Source organism: Ovis canadensis, chromosome 1 (assembly GCF_042477335.2).
Source record: "Ovis canadensis isolate MfBH-ARS-UI-01 breed Bighorn chromosome 1, ARS-UI_OviCan_v2, whole genome shotgun sequence".
NCBI classification, from domain to species: domain Eukaryota; kingdom Metazoa; phylum Chordata; class Mammalia; order Artiodactyla; family Bovidae; genus Ovis; species Ovis canadensis.
Genome location: NC_091245.1, coordinates 69,031,475 through 69,050,508, shown reverse-complemented (window position 1 = coordinate 69,050,508; position 19,034 = coordinate 69,031,475). Strand labels below are relative to the sequence as shown.

At 36.0% G+C, this 19,034-nt stretch overlaps 1 protein-coding gene across 25 annotated transcripts in view; it reads left to right on the top strand.

The window, feature by feature from the left end:
• ZNF644 (zinc finger protein 644) overlaps positions 1–19,034 on the top strand; it is a 96,243-nt gene that overhangs the window by 21,547 nt on the left and 55,662 nt on the right. For 22 of the 25 annotated variants that reach the window (XM_069597537.1, XM_069597590.1, XM_069597514.1 and 19 more), the window contains one exon: positions 14,040–14,100. The exons of 1 other annotated variant lie outside the window; for it this stretch is intronic. In XM_069597537.1, the coding sequence (XP_069453638.1) occupies positions 14,057–14,100 (44 nt within the window). In that variant the 5' untranslated portion in view covers positions 14,040–14,056. Of the gene's footprint in view, positions 1–8,859; positions 9,645–14,039; positions 14,101–19,034 lie in introns of those variants that run through there. 2 more of the 25 variants (XM_069597550.1, XM_069597677.1) reach the window with 2 other exon arrangements.

The window sequence follows — 19,034 nt, the reverse complement described above, 5'->3', positions numbered from 1 at the left end:
ATTACTTTGTGTGTATTTCAAAAGAATGTGTAATCTTCAGTTTTTTGAGTGCAGTATTTATGTGTTTGTTAAGTCATTTTGTTAATCATGTTGTTCAAAACTTTTACATCCCTACCAGGTTAATTTCTGCATAATGGGTCTATTAGAGAGAAGTGTTAAAATCTTCTACTGTGGTTATGGATTTGCTTTGCTGTCCATTTTTGGTTTATATATTGGAGTCTGTATGGTTGGGGAACATAAATCTAGAATTGTTTCATGTTTCTGATGAGTTAAAACTTTTATCATTGTTGATTCTTACTATCTTTGGAGATACTTTTTGCTTTGAAGCCTACTTTTATTGCTAATAACATAGCTACACAAACTTTCTTATAGTTAATGTTTGTGTGGTTTGTTTTCTCCCTGCAACCATTTATTTAAAATTTTTCTGCCCCTTTATGTTTTACAGCTGTTTTATGTATACACCACATCATTGTTGTTTTACTTTCAGTCCCATCTAACACTTAGTCTTTTAATTATAACATAAGAATTCATTCATATTTCATAAATTAATGGTTATTAGGATTTAAATTATCTTATTATGTGCTTTCTATTTATTGTGACTGTTGTATTATTTTTCTCAAGAATGCTGTCTTTTTTTTGTTCACTATTTTTATTACTTGTTCCTTTCCCCATTTTTTTTAAAAACTATTTTGTCTGCTAGCCACAAATCTAATTTTTGTTTATTGGAAAATACCTGTTTTTCATTTTTGAAGAATAGCATCACTGAACATGAAGATGTTCCAGTATCCACTTTTTTTCTGGTGATAAGTCAGCCATTAGTTACATTGTCATTTCTCATATATAACCAGTCACTTTTTTCTGGCTGCACTCAAGGTATTTTTTTGGCCTTTAGTAGATTGACTATGTATGATATATATGTAGAAGTGATTCTTTATATTCATCATACTTGGGTTTGTTGAAATTCTTGGATCTACAAGGTAATATTTTATGCCAAATTTGAGATGTTTTTGTTCATTATTTCTTTAGGAAAAATTATTGTGTACCTTTTTTACTCTTCTTGCTCTCTTTCTGTTACATCTTATTGTACATACATGTTGAATTGAGTTTCATCTGTTTTGAACTGCCTGATAGTATCCTACTGGTCTCTGAGACTCTTAATTTTTCTTCAGTAGTTTTAACTCTGTGTTTTTTGGATTGAATAGTTTCATTGGTCTATCTTCAAGCTCACCAATTCTTTCTTCTTCCACCTCTAATCACCTCCTTATGGTGAATTTTTATTTTAGTTATCTTTTTTATCAGCTTTTTCTTTCTTATAGTCTCTGTCAACTCTTTGAATGTGTGTTCTTTTAATTCTCATACTTAAAATAGCTGCTTGGAGTTCTTTATATGCTAAGACTTAGATTCTATATTCAGAGTACTCAGAATTGTATCTCTTAACACCCCTTTTTTCCTGAATATGGATCACTGTTTCCTGTTTCTTTGCAAATCATGTAGTTTTTGCCTGAAAACTGAACTTTATAATTATGTTTTAGTGACTGGACTCTTAATGTTCTTAGAATTCTTGGGTGAAGTTTATAGACAGATTTTGAAGCTTGCTATGGTTTACATATTTCTAGAGATTCCCAACTGTTCTGCTGGACTTGGATTCTGTCCTCTGACATTTCAACCTTGTAGGGCTTCAGCTTCTGCTGCCAAAACTGTGCACAGTGGCATGTACCCTGTTGAAAAAACATTATACTCACAGTAAAGCTCTGTTCAAGTGTAAGCTTTCTCTCCAGCCTCTGTCAACTTTTCCCCCTCGACTTCTTCAGTTTTCCTCTGTGCATACATAGTTTTATCAGTCATTCAGTGATTTAGGCAAAGTTTATCCTGATAATTTTTGTTACATTTCTCTTTTGGTTCTCTCACTGCCATGCTTTCTCCATTTAAATTTCCAGTTGCTTTTCCATGCCTCAATTCTGAGCCCTGAGATGATGTTATCTTTCTCCAGAGATAATTTTTATTTGCTCATGCTACTTCTGGAGTCTCTAACATTCTGGGATTACCTTAATTACGTGTTAAGGATTGAGGTTGTTTTTTTTTTTTTTCTTAATCTGGCTACTTAGATGTCTTCAGGTGAGACTGCAGTGTATGCAAGAACATTTTTTTTTACTTCTGGTTCACTAGAGTATAATCCTTTAGGAACTCAACTCACAGAGTGGGCAACATTTAGTTTGGTTTTAACCAGTTCCGAACCTTGTGATCTCCGTTTGATCCCACTAGCCCTAGAGCAATGTCAGAAATAGTGATCAGTTTCTCAACTGCATCACCTGACTAGCAAATAAGCCCAAGTTAAAAGCATCCTTAGGTGCCAGGTGTGTATCTCTAGGTCTGCATCTTGTCTTGGATCTTGGCCTGATCATTCTTTACTGTTGTATTAGCTTTTTGATGCCACCAAACTGTCAGTTTTTAATATTTTTCTGTTTTTTTCTAGTAGGTGTCAGTGAGTCAATTGATAAATAGTACCTATTCTGCTGTTATTGCAACTATTTGAATTGACATGTTTGAATCAGTGGATGTAAATGATAGGATAATGTCTCCATCCCTTGGCGATTTTTGATTTTTTTCTCCATCCCTTTGATTTTTTCCTGTGGTGAATTCATTCCTAAGTGTGTTACCTCCATGAGGTGACAAAGATGGGCACTACCTGCTGTAATCTACATCATTGTCATAGCCATTATTTCCGCTGAAGAGTATACCTTTCCCAGTTGTCCTTGCAGGTATCATAAGAAGGATTCCAAATTTCCCATTCTGGCTACGTTGCCATCCATGATATAATAATGGTGGCTAGGAGCAAAAGGCACTCTGATCAGTCTAGGTATCATTTGTTCCTCCCTTGATCCAGGAGCTTAAGAGGAAGATACCATTAGCATAAATAGGAAAAAGAATGTTGGACAAAGAAGCAGATTGTTCCGTAACAGTTTTTATAGATTTATAGCATATCCTGAAAGATTTGATTGTATTTTTGGATCCAGTAAAACTACCTTGCGACACAATTTCATGAGAGATTGTAGTTGACTGATAACTTGTTAAAATTATTTTGCTCAGTTGTGTATCTCTGAGACTGACAAACTGTGACAGATATTTTCTAGAGTCACTGTTAGTAAAAGAATAAAAGACTTTTATGCCTTCTTTTCCCATTGTTTTCAAAAGTTGAGAGACCTACATCAGTTGTTAATCTGCAGTGACTCCTTCTAGGGATAAGAATAATATGGTATCTTTAAAATAGGGTTGCTGTATCAGTTGGCTATTGCTTTGTAATAAATTACTCTAGAACTTGACATAAAACAAACATTTATTGTTAGAGTAAGTCTATGAATCAGGCAGTATTTCTCATCTTGGTAGGGCTCGTTTAAGTCTGCATTCAGAATCAGGTCAGGAGAACGATTCTGCCTCTGTTGGATGGGGGTTCTCTAGGATGGACTGTTGTGGGACATCTGGGCTTTCCTCTTGTCCTCTAGCAGGTTAGAGTGGGTTTGTTCTCATGGTAGTGGCAGGATTGCAAGAGAGCAGTGACATACATGGCCTCTTGAAGCCTAGCTCAGAACTGGCAAACTGTGACATTTGCTACATTCTGTTGATCTTCCTTAAAAGGTCAAGCCTGGAGTAAACAGGGCTATGAAAAGATCTCTTGGTAGTGTTAGTTGCTCAGTCATGTCTGACTCTCTTTGTGACCCCATGGACTGTAGTCCACCAGGCTCCTCTCTCCATAGAATTCTCCAGGCAAGAATATTGGAGTGGGTATCCATTCCCTTCTCCAGGGGATTTTCCTGACCCAGGGATTGAACCCAAGTCTTTTGCACTGCAGACAGATTCTTTACAGGCAGTCTGAGTGACCAAGGAAACCCATCTCTTGGTAGGGGAAACGGCAGAGTCTCATTGCCAAGTGCATTATTCATGTACTTCATGAATAATGAATGGGATGGTACAGAATTGGGGTTATTTTTGCAGACAGACGTTTGATTCATGCTGTAGAATTTTTGATGTTACTTTGTTCTAGATTGCTCCCCGTTATATTTCAGTAGGAATTGTGTTTAAGAGTAGAAGTTGTGACAAGTGTAAATTAAGCACATTGATCTGTCCAGTAGTCAAGATGACTTATACTTGTTTCATGGAATGTGTCTGATGGGCTTTTGTAAGCATGTTCATGGATTGAGTTATCAGTTGCAGGTAATTGAAATGCCTGTTGTAGTACCAGTTGTAAGTATTAATACTTAAATGATTATACTGTTACTCTTTTAATTATAAATGACAGTTTCTTGTGTGTTTATTATTATTCTAACCTTAATTTGACTTTATTTTGCCCTGCATATTATTCTTTGCATATTGTGATATTTTAAACAGATTTATTGAAGTACAATTGATATATACTAAATCACACAGGTTTAAAATGTGCACTTTGAATAGATTTGATATCTGTATATACCCATGAAGTCATCACAAGATAATAAACATATCCTTTATCTTTTGAAGTTTCCTTGTGCTCCTTTGTAATCTTTTGCTATTTATTGCTTCTTCCCTAATGCACAATGACTGATCTGCTTTCTGTCACTTGATACATTGGTCTGAATTTTCTAGAATTTTATGTGGATGAAGCTGTGCATTGTGAGATCTTTTTGTTGCTTTTTTCGACTCAGCATGATTATTTTCACATACATCTGTGTTGCATATGTCATTAGTTAAATTCTACTTTGTTCATTGTATATAACTTAAGGCTTTATATGTTGTTGGATATTTTCCCCTCAGCTTTTGGCTGTTATAAATAAAGATGATCATTTGTGTGTAAGCCTTTGTGTGAGCATATGCTTTGTTTCTTTGGGTAAACACCTACTAAATGTTTGATATTTTAAGATATGGTGATACTGTTTTTACAAAGTGATTGTACCATTTTATCTTCCTGCGTGTATGTACTAGCATTTCAGTTGTGTAGTGATAACTCGTGGTTTTAACTTACATTTCCATATTGACAAATGACACTAAGCATGTTTTCATGTACTTATTTTTCATTCGTGTGTCTTTGATGAAGTGCTGCTTCAGATCTTCTGCCTGTTTTATAATTTAGTTGTTTTTTTGTTATAATTGCGGTTTTAAAAACAGATTTATTTATTGGTGGATATAATTGACACATTTAAAGTGTATAGTATAATAAGTTTATATACACACACACATAACATACACTCAGGAAGTCATCACTACAACCAAGATAATGAATATATTTATCCCCAAAGTTTCCTCTTGCCACTTCGTAATTCTTTATCTATTCAGCTGCATCCCCCTTTTGGGTATGATCTAGATCTGTAGAATTTTGTATTGTGAAACTGAAAGTCTACCATTAAAACACAATTTTTTATCCCCTCCCCCAATCCTTAACCCTTGGCCGCCACCTTTCTGCTCTTTTGTTCTGTTACCTTGACTATGTTAAATACCTCATATGAGTGAAATCATACAATATTTATTTTGTAATTGGCTTATTTCACTTAGCATAATGTCCTCAATTCATCCAATTATGTGGCATGTAACAAGATTTTCTTCATTTTAAAGACTACTTAATATTGCATTGTATGTGTATACCACATTTCCTTTATTCATTCATCTGCTGCTGAGCATTGAGTTTGCATCTATCTCTTGAATAATGCTACAGGACACATGAGTATATAAATATCTCTTTGAGATCCTGTTGTACTTTGAGTTATTTTGGTATATACCCAAAACTAAGATTACTGGGTCGTATGCTAATTCTGTTTTTAATTTTTTGAGATACTGCTTTACTATTTTCTATAATTGTACCATTTTACATTCCCCCCTACATTAGACAAGAGTTGCAGTTCTCTGTATCCTTTCCAGCTATTACTATTTTCTGTTCTTTTGGTAGTGGCCATTTTATTGAGATATGAAATATCTCATCGTGGTTTTAATTTACATTTTTCTTACGCTTAGCAGCGTTGAACATCTTTTCATATATTCTTTGGACACTTGTATATTTGTCTACTCAGATTGTTTCAGTTCAGTTCAGTCACTCAGTCGTGTCTGACTCTTTGCGACCCCATGAATCGCAGCACGCCAGGCCTCCCTGTCCATCACCAACTCCTGGAGTTCACTCAGACTCATGTCCATCGAGTCCGTGATGCCATCCAGCCATCTCATCCTCTGTCATCCCCTTCTCCTCCTGCCCCCAATCCCTCCCAGCATCAGGGTCTTTTCCAATGAGTCAACTCTTCGCATGAGGTGGCCAAAGTACTGGAGTTTCAGCTTTAGCGTCGTTCCTTCCAAAGAACACATAGGGCTGATCTTTAGAATGGACTGGTTGGATCTCCTTGCAGTCCAAGGGACTCTCAAGAGTCTTCTCCAGCACCACAGTTCAAAAGCATCAATTCTTTGGCGCTCAGCTTTCTTCACAGTCCAATTCTCACATCCATATATGACGACTGGAAAAACCATAGCCTTGACTAGACAGACCTTAGTTCGCAAAGTAATGTCTCTGCTTTTGAATATGCTGTCTAGATTGGTCATAACTTTCCTTCCAAGGAGTAAGCATCTTTTAATTTCATGGCTGCAGTCACCATCTGCAGTGATTTTGGAGCCCGAAAAGATAGTCTGACACTGTTTCCACTGTTTCCCCATCTATTTCCCATGAAGGGATGGGACCAGATACCATGATCTTAGTTTTCTGAATGTTGAGCTTTAAGCCAACTTTTCACTCTCTTCGTTCACTTTCATCAAGAGGCTTTTCAGTTCTCTTCACTTTCTGCCATAAGGGTGGTGTCATCTGCATATCTGAGGTTATTGATATTTCTCCCGGCATGTTGATTCCGGCTTGTGCTTCTTCCGGTCCAGCATTTCTCATGATATACTCTTCATATAAGTTAAATAATCAGGGTGACAGTATACAGCCTTGACGTACTCCTTTTCCTATTTGGAACCAGTCTTTTGTCCCATGTCCAGTTCTAACTGTTGCTTCCTGACCTGCATACAGGTTTCTCAAGAGGCAGGTCAGGTGGTCTGGTATTTTGATCTCTTGAAAAATTTTCCACAGTTTCTTGTGATCCACACAGTCAAAGGCTTTGGCATAGTCAATAAAGCAGAAGTAGATGTTTTTCTTTACCTCTCTTGCCTTTTCAATGATCCAGCGGATGTTGGCAATTTGATCTCTGGTTCCTCTGCCTTTACTAAAACCAGCTTGAACATCTGGAAGTTCATGGTTCACGTATTGCTGAAGCCTGGCTTGGAAAATTTTGAGCATTACTTTGTTAGCGTGTGAGATGAGTGCAATTGTGCGGTAGTTTGAGCATTATTTGGCATTTCCTTTCTTTGGGATTGGAATGAAAACTGACTTTTCCAGTCCTGTGGTCATTGCCGAGTTTTCCAAATGTGCTGGCATATTGAGTGCAGCACTTTCACAGCATCATCAGATCTTTTACCTGTTTTTAAATAGGATTGTTTTTGTATTTCTGTTGAGTTGTAAATGTTACTTACGTATTTTGGATATTTGACCCCTTACCAAAAATATGATTTGTAAAAATTTTTTCTCATTCTGTAGATTGCCTGTTTACTGTGTTGGTTGATTCCTTTGATGAAGAGGAATTTTTAATTTTGAGGTAGTCTGCCTTGTCTATTTTTGCTTTTGTTGTCTCTGCTTTTGGTGTCATATTCAAGAAATCAAACTCAGTGTCATGAAACTTTTGGCCTTTTTCTTCTCAGGATTTTAGCTGTCATGTTTAGGTCTTTGTTCTAAGTTTATTTTTTAATGTTGTGTTAGGTAAAGATCCAACTTCATTCTTTTACATGTTTTGATCCAATTTCCCAGCATTATTTGTTGAAGAGACGTCCTTTCCCTGTTGTGTACTGTTAACATCATTATCAAAAATCATTTTTCCACAGATGCATGGGTTTACTTCTGGACTCACTCTTCTCTTTCTTTGGTTTGTATGTCTGACTTTATGTCAGTCCCACACTGTCTTGCTTACTGTTGCTTTGTAATATGTTTTGAAATGAGGAAGTGTTAGACTTAATATGTAGAAACACAACTGATATTTGTGTGTTGTTTTTATATCCTGCAAAGTTGCTGAGACCATTTACTAGCTTTAACATTTTTAATTAATCTTTAGGATTTTCTATGAATAAGATCATGTCATCAGCAAATGGGTGAATTTACTTCCTTATTTCTAACTTGTGTGCCTTTTATTTTAATTTTTTCCTGTCTAATTGCTCTGGTTTGTACCTCCAGTACTGTGTTGAATAGAAGTCCCCACTCCAGTACTCTTGCCTGGAAAATCCCATGGAGAGAGGAGCCTGGTAGGCTGCGGTCCATGGGGTCGTGAAGAGTAGGACACGACTGAGTGACTTCCCTTTCACTTTTCACTTTCATGCATTGGAGAAGGAAATGGCAACCCACTCCAGTATTCTTGCCTGGAGAGTCCCAGGGACGGTGGAGCCTGGTGGGCTGCCGTCTATGGGGTCACACAGAGTCAGACATGACTGAAGTGACTTAGCAGCAGCAGCAGCAAGTGTAGGCATCCTTACCACCTTTTTGCTCTCAAAGAAAAAGCTTTCAATCTTTCGTTAGAGTATGATGTTAACAGTGGACTTTTCTCATGTGACTTTTACTATGTTGAAGTGGTTTCCTTCTGTTAATAGTTTATTATGTGTTCCTACATGAAATGATTTTGAGTTTTGTTAAATGGTTTTTTCTATCAGTTGAGATGGTCACATGGTTTCTGTCCTTCCTTCTATTAATGTGATGCATTTTATCATTGATTTTTGTCTCTTGAACCATCCTTGCCTTCCAGGAGTAAATCCAATTTGGTCATGGTGAATATCATTCAGTTTGCTGGTGTTTTGTTGAGTTTTGCAAATACTCGTATATGTCTGTAGTTTTCTTGTTGTGTCTTTGTCTTTGGTATCAGCATACTGCTGATCTCATTACTCTTAATGAGAATGAGTTTGCATATGTTCTTTTGTGTTCAGTTTTTTAGAAGAGTTTGAGGAGAATTCTTGCTTAAATAGTTGGTAGAATTACTCAGTGAAATCATATGGTTCTTTATTGAGAGGGTTTTGATTATTGCTTCAGTCTCCTTACCTAGTTATAGATCTGTTCAGGTTTTTTAGTGCTTCATGATTTGGTCATCATAGATTGTATGTTTATTGGTATATAATTGTTCATAGTAATCTGATAATTCTTCGGCATTCGTTGTAATGTCCCCTCTTTTATTTATGATTTTGTTTGAATAATCTCTCTTATTTTCTTAGTCTAAATAAGAATTGTCAGTTTTGTTGATTAAAAAAAACTCATTTTTTACTAACTTTTCCTTCTCTTATTTAAGTATAAAGTTAAGCCAGTGATGTAAGATCTTCTTTTTTTAATGTGAGCATATAAACTCTCCTCTTAGTACTGCTGTCACTGTATCCCATTAGTTTTGGTATGTTGTGTTTTCAGAATATTTTCTAAATTCCCTTGTGATTTATTCTTCAACCCATTGGTTGTTTAAGAGTTAGTTGTTGCATTTGCTGTATTTATGGATCTTCTTATTTTCCTTTTGCTGTTGATTTTTAGTTTCATTCCATTGTGGTGAGAGAAGATAGTTGGCATGAATTTAGTCTAAAATTTGGTAAGACTTGTTTTGTGGCCTACTTTACATATATTTTTGCTGTTATTTGCATTTGGGGTTTCATTCTGAAGCTGTTTCTAATTTGTCAGTGTTTAATTTTCTGAAATATGTTTCTGTACACTGAAAATACTTGAGAAATGAGACATTACTTATTAGAAATTTTAGATTTATAGAAAATTTGAATAGAAAGTATAGAGTTCTCTCTCACTCTACCTTTCCTCCCCTGTGGACACTTTGTTTTCTGTATTGTTAACAACTTACCTTAATATGGTACAATCATTATTATTAACAACTTATCTTAATATGGTACAATTGTTACAATTAGTGAACCAATATTGTTACATCATTATTAACTAGAGATCATAGTTTATTTAGATTTTCTTAGTTCTTACCTAATGTTATTTTTCTCTTCCAGGATCCCATTCAGGATACTGCATTACATTTAGTTGTCATTTCTCATTAGACTTTTTAAGACTGTATTTTTTATGACTTTGACAGTTTTGAGGAATATTGGTTAGGTATATTATAGGATTTTCTGCTATCAGAATTTGTCTGATGTTTTTGTCATGATTAGAGTGGGATTGTGGGTTTTAGGGAGGATATATTTGACATTTTAGTTTGCAGCTTTCTCTTAAAATGTACTTTATGAGATAAAACCAGTTCTATCAGTTACTTAAGTGTTTTTTCTGTATCTCCTTCCAGTATTCACCTAAAGAATATCCTAATTATATTATACTTTAGGTATGGATTTAAAGGGAACTTTCTGTCTAGTATTAGTCACTCATCCCTGTCTGACTCTTTGTGACCTCATGGACTATAGCCCACCGGCTCCCCTGTCCATGGAATTCTCCAGGCAAGAATACTGGAGTGGGTTGCCATGACCTTGTCTAGGGGATCTTCCCAACCCAGGGATCATATGCAGGTTTTCTGCATTGCATGCAGATTCTTTACCATTTGAACCACCAGGGAAGCCTACTTCCTATCAAACTTCCTTATAAGATACTCCCTTTAAATAAGATAGTGTTTATAATGGCTGGGTTTGTCTCTTTGAGGAACAAATACAATTAAAAGTGAGTTTTTCCCAGACTTTGAAATATGACTGTGAACAGAGCAAGATAAAGAAATTAAACTGTTAAACTGTTAAAGAATCAGCCTGCCAATGTAAGAGACCTGGGTTCAATCCCTGGGTTGGAAAGATCCCCTTGGAGAAGGGAATGACTATCCATTCCAGTATTCTTGCCTGGATAATCCCATGGACAGAGGATCCTGGTGGGCTACAGTCCATGGGATTGGAAAGTGTCAGACACGACTGAGTGACTAGCACACAAATTCAGAAAATTAGTTATTGTGTGTAATATTTATTTATCCTTTTGTGAAAACATGCCTATCTTTTTGTGTTAGTTGGCTAGGGCTACTATAATAAAAGACCACAGACTAGGTGGCTTAAACTTCAGAAGTTTATTGTCTCACAACTCTAGAGGCTGAAAGTCCAAGATTTGATCGTTAGGTTTGGTTTCCCCTGAGGCCTCTCTCCTTGCAGATGTCAGTCTTCTCACTATGTCTTCACAGGGCCTTTCCTCTGGGCCTATATCCCTGGTATCTCTCTCTTGTTAATTAATGTAAGAACAACAGTCATACTGGGTTAGGGCCCCATCCTTATGACCCTACCCTTACAGGCCCTGTCTCCAAATATAAATTATATTAGGAGTTAGAGCTTCAACCTACAAATTTTATAGGGACATAGTCCAGTCTGTAACAAGTTTTATATAGTGCTTCTGATTTTATCTCCCAGAGAACTTGCCATCTTCAGTAAGTTTATTTTCTAGGCTGCTCTCAAAAATCACCACAAACTATATTGCTTGAAATAACAGAAATTTAATTCTGTCACAGTTCTGAAAGCCAGAAGTCTGAAATGGGCAGAAGTCAAGGTGTCATCAGTGATGTTCTCTGTGTAGGAGAATCTGTTCCTTTCCTTGTCCCAATTCCTGGCTGTGGCTGCAGTCATCAAGGCCAGTGTTTTCTGATCTCTCTGCTCTGACTTCACCTTCTCTGTGTGTTGTAAAATTTTCCCATGTCTCGTACTTATAAGTGATTGCATTTAGGGCCCATGTAGATAATCCAGGATAGTCTCTCCATCTCAAAATCTGTAATGTAAATCACACCTACAAAGACTTTTTTTTGCCTCTTGCCATATAAAATAAACTTCACAGACTTGAGGGAGTAGGACGTGGATATCTTTTGTAGAACCATTTTTTAGCCTATCATACTGAGCATCTCATAGTAGACTTCTGATGTTCAGTTTGATTTATGGTTTAGTTTGTAATAGGTCTCTATACAGTTTTGGGTGGGTGAAGGCTGGTGGCAGTGGTGGCAGAATATTTTCATCTCTTCTAAACATTATGTGAGAAACTGGAGGTCTGTGTTCTCAGTGGGTGGTCCAAGAAGTATCAGCATCAGCATGACCTTAGGAACTTCAGAAATCCAAAATGGTCAGCTGGACTTCCCTTGTGGCTCAGCTGGTAAAGAATCTGCCTGCAATGCAGGGTTCAATTCCTGTTTTGGGAAGATTCCCCTTGAGAAGGGAAAGGCTACCCCACTCCAGTATTCTGGCCTGGAGAGTTCCTTGGACTGTATAGGGTCTATGGGGTCACAAAGAGTTGGTCGGACAGGACTGAGTGATTTTCACTTTCACAATCTTAGACTTGCTAAATCAGGAACTCTGAGAGTAGAGCCTAGCCATGTTTGCATAATAAGCCTTCTGGGTGATTCCCATGTACATTTAAGTTTGAGAACCACTTTTCTAGACTGTAGACATTATTAATGTTAAAACCATATTCACCTTCCTCTCCAATGTTTTTTCTGCTTAATGGTAACACTTAAATTAGTTTAGCATTATCATCCACAAACTGTTTTCTGTAGAGATAGAAACATGTAGTACCAAATCTTAGTACTGTTCCTCAGTGAAATTAATTCATTTACTCAGTAAAAGGTTGCACCAGGCTCATTCTTGTCGGTTGTATGTTTACTTAGATGTAGTCATTTTATAAAGTAATGTTACTGACATCCAGAAATGATAGGAATTTTTTCTCTTGTCTTTAAACATGTGAATTAAATTCATTAGACTGAATTTTATTTTCCTACCTTCTGTATCCTATGTACATGTGGGGATACAATGTAAAATTTCTAATCTTCCATTTTGCCTGCACTACATTGTTAGGCTTTTATTATGTGCTATCCAGTGAAAGTGCTGAAGTGAGATAAATTAATTATTTTGGTCAATGTGTCCACAGTGTAGCTCAGAAAACCCACAAGTAAACAGTTTATATAGAGGTATCACTAGTTGCTATTTGAGAAATCACTAGTTGTAATTGAGAAACACAGCTTTACATAGTTGAAGAAATTAAAGAAGGATCTGCCAGGGTGACTAAACTAAATATTGAGAAACTAGTATAAGGGTGTTAGCAAGGTTAAGGAAAAATAAAAAGTAAGTATAGTTCACCATGCGAAAGGCTGAGAGAGCTTAGGGGCTCTTCTGGGAGGTGAAGGGGCTTTGTAGAAACATGAAGTGAGGAAGAGAGTAAAGATTAGAGAGAGAGATGAGACTGAGGTAACTGATAAGAACTTGAGCCATAGATGTGGTTCTTCAGGGTAGCCATTGGAAAATGATTACTCATAGCATTTGGGAAGGATAAATTGAGTGCATAGTGACTCTAGAAATACAACAGTTACAGTAATCTAGGTGAGTAATCTAGTATTCTGTCGTGGTGACAGAATAAAAATTCAGAAGAGTAACAAGCTGATTTTCAAGAAGGGCAAAAGCTGAAGTGTAGAATTCAGAGTAGGAGTTTTAGAATTTGTGGAGTGTGATAAAATTAGGGGTAGGTAGATTTTTGACAAGTAAATTTTCAGTGGCGTGTTAGACTAAAGGTCACATTATACTGGATTGAAGGTTAAATTGAGGAAGCAAGAGAGTATCAATATTCACTATTTTCTACAATAATCTTCCCTGGCATTTAGTAAATGTTTAATCAATATTAGCCATTATTATGGCTACTATTAATATGTACTTTTATGACCACTGTTTTTTAAACTTTTTGGTGTATTTTTGGCATGTATGTAATATTAGATAAGCATTGACATAGAAATGTGTGTTTTATTCAGAAATATTTTAATTATTATTTGCCATACTATTAATAATAGAAACAAGAGCACTAAGAGGATTGTTTCTCATTTGAATAGATAATTATTCCTCAAGTAAAGGTAGCTGGCAATAGTTTCTTGAAAGTTACTGTAATTATTTATGGTTTTTAATTTAAAAAATAGTATATCATAGATAAAATTATTCATACCTGAAGCAGAAAAACTAAATGATTGCCTTTACATGTATTCTTTCAGGTTTGATTTAATTTCGAATGAGAGTGTTCTTGCAGCGAGATGTTAATAAGACAAAATCTAGGTAAGTAGAAGATGACTTTGTTAAATATTACAAATCAAAATAGGAATAATACAAAAATTTATGTTTAAAAAGCATAACCTCCAAATCCAAGGCAATGAGTCTTTAAATAAAATTTTGAAATACAAAGAAACAGCGTTTTGATGCACTTGGTCCATTTGATTTGATGGAAGTAAAAACAGTCAAAAACAGCTGTCAAATAGTAGAACTACATTCTTAATTTTCCTCTTTTTATGTTGTGATTAACTGAAGTATGTGGTTTCCAGTGACCCTTAAACATGTTCAAAAATCAAGTTGATATTTGGTTTAGCTACTTGGAATCCAGCTCAATAAGAGATTTGCTTAGATTTCTTCAGTGTTCCCTTCTTAAACTTCGTGAGTCATCTTTGCTTTTGTAAAATTTACTTTCTTATTTCCATTAACAGAACACTTCCACAGTTATTTAAATTTGTCAGATTATGACTTTTTACATTAATGTAATGTTCAGAGTTATAAATGATTGTTTTAATATTTTTTGTATTTCTACTGAATGACTTATTTAGCATTCATATTTATTTTAATTTTTTAAGACTGTTGACTTTAGAAAATTGAATTGTGATCAGGTACTTTGGGTCTGATATGTGAAAGATTGCTTTTTTAATAATATAAATTAAGATGTTAAAAGGATACATTTACTAATCTGTTGGTAAGTGAACATGGCTTCAGTATATAAACAGATGAAAAAGAATACTTTGATTACATTAAAATTAACTCAGGTCTTTCTGAATCTAACTAGATGTTCCAGCTGTCAAAACCTTGCTGATCTCAGTGGTTTAAAAAAAAGCCTAGGATGAGAAGTGCTGTAGTTGACTAATGTGCAGTTAAATAGTGTATTCTCAATTAGTGGTTTAGTCATAATTTGAAGGGACGTTTCCATTTTATTAGTATTATGATGTAATAATAGTGGTAATTTGGAAAATACTTACTATATTAAGTGCTTCTCATGCCTTATTAGTCTTTACAGTACATCTTAAAGGTAGATACTGATGTCTAGAAAGTTTTTCTTTTTGGTTAATAGTGAACTATTTCCTTTTTTTTTTTAAGAAACTATTTTCACAGCATTTATTATAAGGAACACTTGCCTATATATCTTTCTGAAGCTAGTTGAATACAGTGTCTATTAGGGTGTTTATTCTGATTTCTTACAAGTTAGATATTGCTTATGGGATGACACTGGTTTTAACTAACTCTGGTTTTGTGTGTGCTCAGTTGCTCAGTCATGTTGACTCTTTGTGGTTCCATGGACTGTAGCCCATCAGGCTCCTCTGTTCATGGAATTTTCCAGCAAGATTATTGGAGTAGGTTGCCATTTCCTCCTCCAGAGGATCTTCCTCACGCAGGCACTGAATCCAGGTCTCCTGTGTCTCCTATATTGGCAGGCAGATTCTTTACTACTGCACCACCATTTTATTCCAGCACAATTACATATGCATTTTCTTTTTTGTTAAGGTATAATTTACATTTTAAAATTATTTTAAAATTTACATTTTAAAATTTAATTATAATCTAAATTACATTTTAGATTATGTATGGTAAAATGTGGAAAATTTAAAGTGTAGAGCTAAATACATTTTTTACATGTATAAACACTGTGTAATTTCAGATGTAGAACACTGTTATTGTCTCATAAAGTTCCTCATGCTCTTTCCTTTCCAGTCCAGTAGCCTTTCCCCCAAGGTGAGCATATTTCTAAATTCTGTCAGTATAGCCTAATTTTGCCTGTTTTTGAACTTTATGTACATAGAATTATATAATATATACTCCTATATCTGGCTGTTTTCATTCAACACAAATGTTTCATCCATGTTGTTGTGTTAGTAGTTTATTATTTTTTATTGCTAAGTAATATTCTATTGTGTTAACATAAATTTAGGTTTTCTCTATAATTTTGTTTCTTGTATTCTCCATGTTTCTGACCTCACTTGCCAACTTCTACATTGCTTTCTTTCCACTAGTTGTCTCCTCCTTTGTCCCCTATCACCTGCACAGTAAAATGTAAACTCATAACATGTTATATAATTATCTCATTGCAGCTATTCTAGAATTATCTGAATTCTAAGCATGATGTTTGTATTCTTAGTTTTAGTTCCATGTATATGTTGTCATTGTTCCCCCACCCTCTTGTCTCCCCAACTGTCAATATATTTTCTCCTGGTTGTCAGCTTATCTCTTGAAATAGTTCATCTCAAGCATCGCATCATCTTGTCATTTGAGCCAGACCTGTCCATTCCACAGTACTCTGTTTTCTTTACTAGACTGTGACTTCTTTGAGGGTCAAGACCATCCCCATGGAAAAGAAATGCAAAAAAGGAAAATGGCTGTCTGAGGGGGCCTTACAAATAGCTGTGAAAAGAGAAGTGAAAAGCAAAGGAGAAAAGAAAAGATATAAGCATCTGAATGCAGAGTTCCAAAGAATAGCAAGGAGAGATAAGAAAGCCTTCCTCAGCAATCAATGCAAAGAAATAGAGGCAAACAACAGAATGGGAAAGACTAGAGATCTCTTCAAGAAAATTAGAGATACCAAGGGAACATTTCATGCAAATATGGGCTTAATAAAGGACAGAAATGGTATGGACCTAACAAACAGAAGATACTAAAAAGAGGTGGCAAGAATACACAGAAGAACTGTACAAAAAAGAGCTTCATGACCCAGATAATCACGATGGTGTGATCACTCACCTAGAGCCAGACATCCTGGAATGTGAAGTCAAATGGGCCTTAGAAAGCATCACTACGAACAAAGCTAGTGGAGGTGATGGAATTCCAGTTGAGTTGTTTCAAATCCTGAAAGATGATGCTGTGAAAGTGCTGCACTCAATATGCCAGCAAATTTGGAAAACTCAGCAGTGGCCACAAGACTGGAAAAGTTCAGTTTTCATTCCAGTCCCAAAGAAAGGCAATGCCAAAGAATGCTCAAACTACCACACAATTGCACTCATCTCACACGATGGTAAATTAATGTTCAAAATTTTCCAAGCCAGGCTTCAGCAATATGTGAACCATGAGCTTCCAAATGTTCAAGGTGGATTTAGAAAAGGCAGAGGAGCCAGAGATCAAATTGCCAACATCCACTGGATAATCAAAAAAGCAAGAGAGGTAAAGAAAAACATCTATTTCTGCTTTATTGGCTATGCCAAAGCCTTTGATTGTGTGAATCACAGTAAACTGTGGAAAATTCTGAAAGAGATGGGAATACCAGACCACCTAACCTGCCTCTAGAGAAACCTATATGCAGGTCAGGAAGCAACAGTTAGAACTGGACATGGAACAATAGACTAGTTCCAAATAGGAAAAGGAGTACGTCAAGGCTGTATACTGTCACCCTGATTATTTAACTTATATGCAGAGTACATCATGAGAAACGCTGGGCTGGAGGAAGCACAAGGTGGAATCAAGATTGCCAGGAGAAATATCAATAACCTCAGATATGCAGATGATAACCACCCTTATGGCAGAAAGTGAAGAGGAACTAAAGAGCCTCTTGAAAGTGAAAGAAGAGAGTGAAAAGTTGGCTTAAAGCTCAACATTCAGAAAACTAAGATCATGGCATCTGGTCCCATCCCTTCATGGGAAATAGATGGGGAAACAGTGGAAACAGTGTCAGACTATCTTTTCGGGCTCCAAAATCACTGCAGATGGTGACTGCAGCCATGAAATTAAAAGACGCTTACTCCTTGGAAGGAAAGTTATGACCAACCTAGACAGCATATTGAAAAGCAGAGACATTACTTTGCCAACAAAGGTCCATCTAGTCAAGGCTATAGTTTTTCCAGTGGTCATGTATGGATGTGAGAGTTGGACTGTGAAGAAAGCTGAGCGCTGAAGAATTGATGCTTTTGAACTGTGGTGCTGGAGAAGACTCTTGAGAGTCCCTTGGACTGCAAGGAGATCCAACCAGTCCATTCTAAAGGAGACCAGCCCTGGGTGTTCTTTGGAAGGACTGATGTTGAAGCTGAAACTCCAATACTTTGGCCACCTCATGCGAAGAGTTGACTCATTGGAAAAGGCTCTGATGCTGGGAGGGATTGGGGGCAGAGGAGAAGGGGATGACAGAGGATGAGATGGCTGGATGGCATCACCGACTCTATGGACATGAGTTTGAGTAAACGCCAGGCGTTGGTGATGGACAGGGAGGCCTGGCATGCTGTGATTCATGGGGTCGCATAGAGTCGGACACGACTGAGCGACTGAACTGAACTGAATTGAACCATCTATATTTTATTTATCTTAGTAGCACAGTGTCAGAATGCTGTGTGAACTTAGTGATTTGTTACACACAGAACAGCCAGTAGATTTCTCTCTCTAACAAATAAGGGTTCAGAGTACTGGCTGGAATGGGATGAAGGCATTGCACTTCAGTTGCTGTTAGACTGTAAGAAGGAGTCAATGAAGGCAATCTGAAGATAGGCATTTTGGAAAGAGAAGTGAAATATCCTCCTAGTCTTCTTTCAGTTCAGTTGGAATAAAATGGCTAATAATGTTCTTAGTCGAGATGTTAAGGAATATTGAGTGTCATTGTTCATTTCTTTCCAAATAAAGGCATTAATACATGTTATGGAAATTGGAGTGTTTTCTACTAATATTTTCTTTGTAAGTTTCTACTAGATAGACTAATACAAAAAGAAGATTAGAAATCCTGATCACATCTTTAAGAAGTGAAGAAAAGTTTTCCTCATGTTCCTGAGGGTAAAAAGCTACTGGAGAGGAGGAAAAAAATTGAATCATAGTCTGGAATTGTAATAACATTATTGATTCCTGTGGCTTAGGAAGCTTGTTATTTGCTGAGAAGTATTTTTAAAGATTTTGTCTTATCATTATATTTGGTAATTTATATAAACATTTTACTTTGTTAAATAAAACTTTAAAAAAATTTAAAGCATTTTGCATTAGTTTTCTTA